The 10,381-nt window shown below is 39.5% G+C and overlaps 1 protein-coding gene across 1 annotated transcript; it reads right to left on the bottom strand.

The window, feature by feature from the left end:
- Positions 1 to 321: 321 nt before the first annotated feature.
- Positions 322 to 1,248, bottom strand: LOC133764202 (olfactory receptor 5B3-like). Its single transcript, XM_062197875.1, has one exon. The coding sequence runs from the start codon at positions 1,246 to 1,248 to the stop codon at positions 322 to 324; it is 927 nt and encodes a 308-aa protein (XP_062053859.1).
- Positions 1,249 to 10,381: the final 9,133 nt, after the last annotated feature.

Genomic DNA, 10,381 nt, shown 5'->3' with positions numbered 1-10,381 from the left:
CTTTTTGACCTGTGGTCCACATATATATTTAGCATAGGAGAAAGAAAACACACATAGAAACAGTGAACAAAGCAAGCATCCTCCTTTTGAATAGATGTAGAACCAAAACATTTCTATTTCCTTTTAGCTATTTTATCCAGGCATTATATTTTTTATCATTGTACCCACTTTTTATAAAATATAGACTTTTGAAGAGATAAGGATATTACTTCTTAATTAACTTAGATGTGGGCCTTAAGATGTCATTAGGTAGCTGAGAAAGATCAGAGAGGAGTGAATCTTGGATACTCTGAATCCTAAAACATTAAGGTCACAATCTAGTTACAATTTTGCCTTTGCGACAACCTTTTTGAATGCACGCTTCACCTCATTGTTCCTCAGGCTGTAGACAAAAGGGTTCAGCATGGGGATGACCATGGTATAAAACACAGACACTATTTTGTCTGTGTCCATAGAATGACTGGAGCTGGGCTGCGAATACATGAATATAAGAGTCCCATAGAAAATGGAGACTGCAGTGAAGTGAGAAACACAGGTGGATAGAGCCTTCTGGTACCCCGCAGCTGAGCGCATCTTTAGAATAGTGATAAAAATGAACATGTAAGATATCAAGATAACGAGGAGGACAGAAAATATAATGAGGCTGGATGCAAAAACAAGAACCATCTCACTGGCATGTCCATCAGAGCAAGAGAGAACCATGACTGCTGGAACATCACAGAAGAAGTGGTGGACCACATTGGACTTACAGAAAGAGAGACTGAATATGTCTCCAGTGTGAATGGAGGCATTCAGGAAACCCCCAGTGTAGCAGACTGTGGTCAGACAAGCACATACACTTCTTGTCATGATGGTGGTATAATGTAAAGGTTGACAAACCGCTACATAGCGGTCATAAGCCATTAACGCCAAGAGGAAATTTTCCACAGTGGCAAAGGCTGCAAAACAGAACATCTGGGCAGCACAAGCATTGTAAGAGATGACTTTGTTTCCCATTAGGAGACCAGCTAGAACCGTGGGAGTGACTGCTGAAGAGTAGCAAACATCCACCAGAGACAGGTGACCAAGGAAAAAGTACATGGGAGTGTGGAGACGAGAGTCCCAGAGGATCAACACAATCAGTCCAAGATTCCCAACCATATTGGTGAAGTAAATAAGAGTGAATATGATAAAGAGGAGGACTTGTAGTTCAGGGGCATTGGTTAGTCCCAGGAGGATAAACTCTGTCACATCTGTCCTGTTGCCCATCAGTGTTGCTTGAAACTCAGAAGATGCCCTGTAGCAATGAGAAATAAGAGCAGAATATAGGACAGATTCCAGTGGAATTGAAATGTCTATAGACAGTGTGCATTGTTTCATTTCACCAAAGTATATATTTCAAGATTCTCCATGAAGTAAGTCATGATCCTAAAGATGACATTTAGTATATGAATTTTCTGTAGGGCTCCAGACTGTTGAATAGGAGCTCTTCAGAGATCCCCTCTTCAGATTTCAATGTTCATGAATTTGTAAACACACGAAGTCCACTAACATTTTTGTGCCCTCTAAAAATTTGTGCTCTCTCTATATGATTGACTGCTCTTTACACCCATTTCATGCCATTCATTTGCATAACACCTACCTTGAAATGTGTATTTTAGTCTGACTTGAAATTGCCTGATTTTTTTTCATCCCATTGTAGTATCACAGATACCAAAGGTTGAAATTCCATAGTTTGTGAGTTCCCTTTAGCTTGAAGATCTGTTTTGGTAGAAAGTCCAGAGTTGAAAATTTTTTATTTCAATCTTTTCTAGTGTCAGAGTAGTGTTTTAAATTATTTATATTTTAATATTTGTCACCTTTGGAAGCATGCCCATTCTGTCAACTGCTCTTCCCTATTAGTCTCTTCTTATTCCTTTAACAACTTCTCTTTATCAGTCTGATTATACTGTGTTTGAACACCTAAATGTACATAATTACCTGGATCATGCACTTTGTTCTGCAACATGTGATATGAACACTATACATGACTAGCTGTGTGATTGTGTATGAGATGGGTAGTATTATTTCTTATTCATTATTAAGGCAAATTGTTGATATATAAAGTTCAGTGATAGTCTATACTTCCTCACAGCTAGTATGTAGAAGCAAAAGACTCAGTATTTACTCCCAGTTCCATTCTAACCCAAAGGATATGCTTTTGAATACATCACTGCCTACTTGTGCATGTGTATCAATAATAATAAGGATGAGAGTTAGGGATTTGGGGGAAATGTTAAAATGTAATTCAGATTATTATTCATTTAGGTACTTTTCTAATTTTTTTTTGACAGGCAGAATTAGACAGTGAGAGAGAGAGAGACAGAGAGAAAAGTCTTCCTTCAGTTGGTTCACCCCCCAAATGGCTGCTATGGTCGGCATGCTGTGCCAATCCGAAGCCAGGAACCAGGTGCTTCCTCCTGGTCTCCCATGTGGGTGCAGGGCCCAAGGACTTGGGCCATCCTCCACTGACTTCCCGGGCCACAGCAGAGAGCTGGACTGGAAGAGGAACAATCAGGACAAAATCTGGCTCCCCGACCAGGACTAGAACCCGGGTTCCAGCGCCATAAGTGGAGGATTAGCCAAGTGAGCAGTGGCACCGGCGTACTTTTCTAATATTTTTTTTTACAGGCAGAGTGGATAGTGAGAGAGAGAGACAGAGAGAAAGGTCTTCCTTTTTGCTGTTGGTTCACCCTCCAATGGCCGCTGCGGCCAGCGCATCGCGCTGATCCAAAGCCAGGAGCCAGGTGCTTCTCCTGTTCTCCCACGGGGTGCAGGGACCAAGGACTTGGGCCATCCTCCACTGCAATCCCGGGCCATAGCAGAGAGCTGGCCTGGAAGAGGGGCAACCGGGATAGAATCAAGTGCACCAACCGGGACTAGAACCCGGTGTGCTGGTGCCGCAAGGTGGAGGATTAGCCTGTTAAGCCACGGCGCCGGCCTACTTTTCTAATTTAAAGAATGGTGACTTAAAATTCTGTGTGTGTGTGTGTGTACACACACTATGGAATATTATTCAACTATTAAAAACATTGAAATTCTACTATTTGCATCAAAATGGATGCAACTGGAGGACATCACATTAAGTGAAATAAGCTAGATACAGAAACAAAAGTCATGGTTTTTAAATTTCCAGCCAGAAATCAACAAACTGAACACCTAGTGAATTAAGGACTCACCTACACAATCTTTCTGCCAACATTTTTAAGAAGTACCATGACGATGTTTCATAAGTATCACCAAATATTCTATTGATGAAATCCAATATTTATTATCCAACTTCAATTCAGTGTTTTATAAAAATATCTATAACTTGTATTTCCATATTCAAATTGTAGTAGGCATGCTGCCTATCTACTTTAGCATCAATTACACTTTTAACTGAAATTGTATAGTCAATGATATGCTTACCTTGGTCTTTGAAAACAAATGACAGTCTATCCTGAAAAGTAGATAAGAAATTCATTCAGGGAATAAAGCATAAATATTCCAGAGAAATTCTCCAGCAGGTAGTAGTTAAAAGATTCTGAGGTTTCTAAGGCAGTAAATATAAAGACATAGACACTATTAGACATTCAGGTCATGACTGTACTATGCATTACTTTGGTATCCTTGGGGTAGCCTCTTGCCTTTCCCATTTAAAAAACAAAGATTGTAAGATTACCTTTCCTACATAATATACAGGATTGAGTTTGAAAGTAGCAAAGAAAGGAAGGTACACAAAACAGCTTGCTAGCAGGTTAACACTTTGAGATCACTGAATATTATTTTTGCCTTGAATGTTTTCCCTGACTATGGTTGTAGACACCTAGAATATCTTTCAGAGGAAGGTCTGTGTTCAATCACAAGTATTAACATGAATATGAAGGAAATATGACCAAAAAGGCCCAGCGTGCAATTTGCTCCATCTAAAATGAAATCACCTAGAGTCACATTGGGCTCCAGAAGGTAATGCACATGAACCATTAGGGAATTGTGGAGACATGGAGCTCTCTGGGGTGTCGCCCGTGAGGACATCTACTGCTCCTCATGCTACTTACCTAGGAGAGAAGCAATTAAACTACCTGCTGGAACTACAATCAGTATATCACGTGTGCAAGCATATTTTTGGGTTATTATATTATTTCTTGATTCTTTCATTTCTAATTAACATATGACTTACAAACAGCTATATGCATACTTTTTAATGCATATCTCTTAAAATTTGGTCAAATATATTTTCATGTTACCACCATCATGATCACCAGTAATTAATGTCCTTAAACTTCTTTATCAACCTCTTCTCCCATCTGCTGATCTTGAAAACACTCAACTCTTTTTATCCACATGATTTTTTCTTTGCAAGAAAATCCTGAACCTGAATTTTAAAGCATGTCCAGTTCTGGTCCATTTCCCTTGGTATAGTTCATCTGAGATTTATCACACTGTTACCTGTTATCTTTTTATTTTGAAATTTATTCCTTTATATGGACTTTACATTCTTTTGCATTCCCCAGCTTAGGAATATGTATGTTGTTTCCACTGTTTGGTGAAAACAAGTAAGGCTGATTTCATTACACATTTCTCCAAAGTTCTGTGTGGGAATACAGACTTTGATTTCATTTGATTAAATACTGAGGAAATGCTTCCTAACTAATTCTGTAAAGCCAAAATCACATATACCAAAAGTTAGGGAAAATGATAGACCACTATCCTGCTTCATATGCCAAAAACTGCTAACCAACCAAATCAGTGAACACATTAGCATATTTGTAAACCATCAATGTGGAGAACTTATTCCCAGTAAGTAAAGGCATTTCCACAAGAGAAAGCCAATGTAATTGGCCAAATTAATATGATGAAGGGAAAATAGAATCATCTTATTAATCCAGCATATGCAATTGCTAACATTTTACATTGTTTCTTGGCAAGAACTGCCAAGAACTAATAAATGGATTCCCATAAACAACAAAGAACACTTTTATGGCTTCACAGACAAGTTAGAGAGGATAGTGGGAAATGAGCAGGAAAAGTCTTCAAAATAGAAGGTGGATTTGCAGTCTTTGCCAGCTCATGCCTACCTGGAATAGACAGCTGTGCCTATCATGTTGTTGCAGTTGCAGAATTTCTAGCACCTTATGCTCTTAAAAAACCAAGGCACAATTTGAAGATCTCAACTGACTGATTGGGTAGAACAGAAAAGTTTGGTTGCACCTGGAAATTTATGTGGTGAAGAGGCAGCTTAAAATGCCATGATTTTCCCCCTTTTTGGAAGTTTCAGAACTGTCAGAACAACAATTATTTCTAGAGTTGCAGAAGAGAATATTCTCTTCTACAAATAGTGTCGGGAAGGCACTATGGCTTCGTGGGTAAAGCTGCTGCCTGCAGTGCCAGCATCCCACGTGGGCGCCCTTTGAGTCCCAGCTGCTCCAGTTTCGATCCAGCTCTCTGCTATTGCCTGGGAAAGCAGTGGAGGACGGTCCAAGTCCTTGGGCTCCTACACCCACGTGGGAGACCCAGAAGAAGCTCCTGACTCCTGGCGTCAGATGGGTGCAGCTCTGGCCATTGTAGCCAATTAGGGAATAAACCAGCAGCTGGGGGGATCTCTCTCTCTCTCCCTCTCTCTCTGCCTCTCCTTCTCTCTCTGTGTAACTTTTCCTTTCCTTTAATAAATCAATAAAACTTAACAACAGCAAAAAATGGTGCCCTGACAAGTGGAAATCCATGGGCAAAACAACTGAAGATGGATCCTTACCTCACACCGCATATGAGTGGCCTAAATGTAAGAGCTAAAGTCATAAAAATAATAGGGAGAACATGTAAGGGTGAAGACTTTGTAACCTCGCATTTGGTAACAGCTTCTTCGACATGATATCTAAGGAAAACAGAGAAGACTCAGGCTTCATCAAAATTAAAACATTTATTCATCAATAGGTGCTGGAGTCTAAGAACTGTAGGTAATCACATAGAAAGTAAAAATATGATTTTGGGTACCAGTGGATGAGAAGGGAAGTGGGGAAGGAGGGAATGGGAAAAGTTAGTTAGTGGGTACAAGTTTTTATTTAGTTAGGAGTAAGAAATTCTGAGGTTCTGTTGCACAGTGGAGTAAAGATAGATCAGCTAATTTACCATGTTTATCTACTAAAAATCTTGAAGATAAAATGTTTGGATGTTTTCACTATAAAAACTGTTAATTGGTTGAAAGGATAAATATATTTATGCTGATTGGATATTTAACAATTGATACATGTAATGAAAAATCACATGATTCAAAAATATGCACAACTTCTTACATCATAACTTTTAAATAAAATTTTAAAAAGAACATGCCAAAAGAAAACAATAGGAAAATATATTTCAAATCATATCTATGATAAAGACTAAATATTCAGAAAACAAAAATCTCTAGAAGTCAATAACAAAAAGATATATAACCAATTTAAATATGGGCAAAAGATTCAAGTAGATGCTTCTCAAAGTATATTTACAAAAATTCAATAGACATATGAAAAGATACATTATATCAAGGAAAATGAAGGAAACTAGATTAAAAACACTCAAACTAATACTTAACAACTACTAGGATAACTGTGATGAAAAGAAAACCACTGACACATGATGGTGAAGATATAAAATTAGAAACTTGGTGGGAATTTAACATGGTATAGCATCTGTGGAAAATGGTTTGGTTTTTCTTCATTAAATTAAATAAACATGTGATTCAGACACATCAGTACTAACTATACACTCAAAGATTTGAAAGCAAGTACTCAAATATTTGTATATGATACTCACAGCGAGTTATTTGCAACTGATAAAGTATAAGGAATCCCAAAATGTTGACATTTTGAATGAATAAACAAAATATAGTATGTCCATCTAATGGAACATTATTCAGTTGTCAAAGAAATAAAATACTGATATGTGCTACACTATTGGTGAGACTTGGAAACATAATGATAAGTAAAAGTAGCCAGGCAGAGACAAGTCACATACTATACAACAATTTATATAGAAAACATTTAGAATAGGTGAATTGACAATACAAACAAATCAGTGATTACTGGGCAGAGGGAGCAAGGGGAATGGACAGTTATTATGTCGTAGTTGTAGATCTCCTTTGAGGGTACTGGAAATGTTTCAAAACTCCATAGATGTGATAGGTGCGCATCCTTGTGAACACACTAAATGTCACTTTGTTGTACACTTTGAAGTAGTGAACTCTACATTTTGTGAATTTCACATCAATAAAAGAATCATGCAGAAGGCCAGATTGTAGTGATGCACAGACTTTTGAGAAAGCAATACAATCATGGAGGCAGAGATGGGACTTAAACAACCACAAGCTAGAGAATGCTCACAGCCCCTAAAGATGAAAGAAACCAGTTATCCCCTAGAAGTCTCAGGAGAGAGCTGGCCTTTCTTTTTTTAAAAAGATGTATTCATTTATTTGAGAGGCAGAGATAAGGGAGAGACGCAGAGTAAGAGAGAGATCTTCTATCAGCTGGTTCACTCTGCAAATGGCCACAAAGGCCAGAATGGGATTGATCTGAAACCAGGAGCCAGGAGCTTCCTCTGGATCTCCCATGTGGTTGCAGGGGCCCAAGCACTTGGGTTACCTTCTGCTGCTTTCCCAGGCCATCAGCAGGGAGCTCAATTGGGAGTGGAGCAGTTGAGACTAGAACGTGAGATGCTGGTGCCACAGGTAGAGATCTAACCTACTACACCACAGCACTGGACCTGACTTTCTCATTCTGTTTTAGCCCAACAAAATTGATTTCAAACTTGTAATTCTGAGAACTCTCCCTATATTTAAAAATTGGATAAAATGAAATTCAGAGACATTGACATAGGCTAAGAATTCTTGGAAAAGACCCCAGAAGCACAAATACTCAAAGCCAAAATTGAAAAATGGGATTATATCAAGCTGAGAAGCTTCTGGCCTGTGGGGGAAAAAAAAAGAAAGGAAAAAAGAAAGAAAAAGAAATATGATCAGGATCATTAGCCCTCAGGAAATGCAAATCAAAACCACACTGAGGTTTCACCTCACCCCAGTTAGAATGGCTCTCATACCGAAATCAACAAACAACGAATGCTGGTGAGGATGTGGGGAAAAACATGCTCTAATCCACTGTTGGTGGGAATGTAAGCTGGTACAGCCACTGTGAAATAATGCATGGAGATACCTCAGAAATCTGAAAAGAGACCTACTATATGACCCAGCCATGCCACTTTTGGGAATTTACCCAAACCCAAACAAATCAGCATATGAAAGAGATCTGTACCCCTATGTTTATAGCAGCTCTGTCCACAATGGCTAAGATATGGAATCAACCCAGATGCCCATTCAACTGAAGATTGCATAAGGACATCATATATATATATATATATATAATTATAAGTATATGTACAATTATATTTATATGTATAGTATATAGTACATATACTAGAATACTGTCATGTGCAAAAAATAGATGCAACTGGAAACCAAAATACTTAGTGAAATAAGCCAGTCCCAAAACATAAATACAAATACATATGTTCTCTCTGATATGTGGTAACTAATAGAATACTTAAAAGCTAATCTATAGGAGTGAAATTGACACTTTGAGGTGTGATGATTTTAAAAAGCCTTTGTCTTGACTGTTGAGGAACAGTCTTTTTTTCCTTCATAATAATTGTTAAACTCTACTTAGCTTGGGGTTAATCTTATGAGTATAAAATTAACAGAAAATAGATCTTTATAAAAAATAAGAATGGGAATGAGACAGAGGAGGAAAAGTGTGAGTGTGTGGCAGGAAGGAGGGTAGGGTAGGAAGAATCACTATGTTCCTAAATTTGTATATATGAAATTCTTGAAGTTTCTATATCTTAAATATTATTTTTAAATAATAATGCAACTATGGACTTCCACAGCTGGAACATGGCCAACTAGATTTTATCACAGGGATAAACCTGATGCCCCAACTCACTTTGGCCTGTAGCGTTGTCAAGGAGTGGAACACCCAGTTAGGCCCATGAGCCTAACTACTTTCATGCATGCCTGTGCTCAAGCTGCCAAGACAGAGCACCAATAGGCAGCTGGCAGCAGATTCTAGGAAACCCTCAGCTCACTCCATGGATGGAGCAGGCTCATGGGGCTGCGAGTTGAGCCCCTGCTCCTTGTGACTGTCGGAATCTTGTGTGCGATGACTGTGTGAATTCTGTGACCGCACAATAGGGTATGGTGGGGGTAGCTGGTTCTCTGGGAAATCACTATTTCTGGTTTTGGGCTTAGAGTTCCCTGAGTACCCAGTGTGGGTCATTGCAGAGGGTTCCTTGTTCACACTGAAGACTGCACAGATCCTTTGCATGATTCAAGGTCCTGTGTGGGTGGTGTGTGCAGCCACTGTGGGCTCATCTGGGACACTGAGTGCCACATCAGAGGAGAGGTGAGACGGATCACACCAGCCAGTGTGATCATCCCTGCCCCTGCTGACAATAGAGCACATCTACCATGCCCAATTCAGTGACCCTGGGCACTTGGCCTCTCCCAGGGCAATGACTGGGGCTCTGTGGCCCCAACCAGCACATATTTCTGAATAACCACTGAAGGATTAGACACTGCAGTAAGCCAATAGGCATATTTCAAAGATAAAATCCACCAAAGGAAAAAACCAGGTGATTCTACTATTGTCTAAAAACAAGCTTAGAGAGGCAGTTCTGTGGCGTAGGGGGTAAAGCCGCCACCTGCAGTGCTGGTATCCCATATGAGCGCCGGTTCGAGTCCCAGCTGCTCCACTTCCAACTTAGCTTTTTGCTATGGCCTTAGAAAGCAGTAGAAGATGGCCCAAGCCCATGGGCCCTTGCACCCACATAGGAGATCAGGAAGAATCTCCTGGCTCCTGGCTTCAGGTCGGCACAGCTCTGCCTGTTGTGGCCATTTGGGGAGTGAACCAGCGGAAGGAAGACTTCTTTCTCTCTCTTTCTACCTCTCCTTCTTTCTCTGTGTAACTCTGACTTTCAAGTAAATAAATAAATGTTTTAAAAAAGTAAGCATAGAAACACAAAGTGTAAAAATACTGTTTCAGTACTAGTTATAGCATCACTGCACATTAGACAACACATTAAGGACAGATCCCACATGGGATGTAAGTACACAGTGACTCCTGTTGCTGACTTAACAATTTGACACTCCTGTTCATGGCGTCAGTAATCTCCCTAGGCTCTAGTCATGAGTTGCCAAGGCTATGGAAGCCTTTAGAGTTCACCGACTTTGATCTTATTCTGATAGGGTCACAGTCAAAGTGGAAGTTCTCTCCTCCCTTCAGAGAAAGGTACCACCTTCTTTGATGGCCCTGTTCTTTCCACTGGGATCTCACTCACAGAAATCTTTCATTTAGGT

The sequence above is a fragment of the Lepus europaeus genome, chromosome 7 (genome assembly GCF_033115175.1).
Source record: "Lepus europaeus isolate LE1 chromosome 7, mLepTim1.pri, whole genome shotgun sequence".
NCBI lineage: Eukaryota > Metazoa > Chordata > Mammalia > Lagomorpha > Leporidae > Lepus > Lepus europaeus.
The sequence above is the reverse complement of the archived record's forward strand: the minus strand, read 5'-3'. Positions and strand labels throughout refer to the sequence as shown.

Bases quoted from the DNA above. Each gene is read 5' to 3' on its own strand.
- LOC133764202 (XM_062197875.1), bottom strand. From the start codon at position 1,248: ATGGGCAACAGGACAGATGTGACAGAGTTTATCCTCCTGGGACTAACC.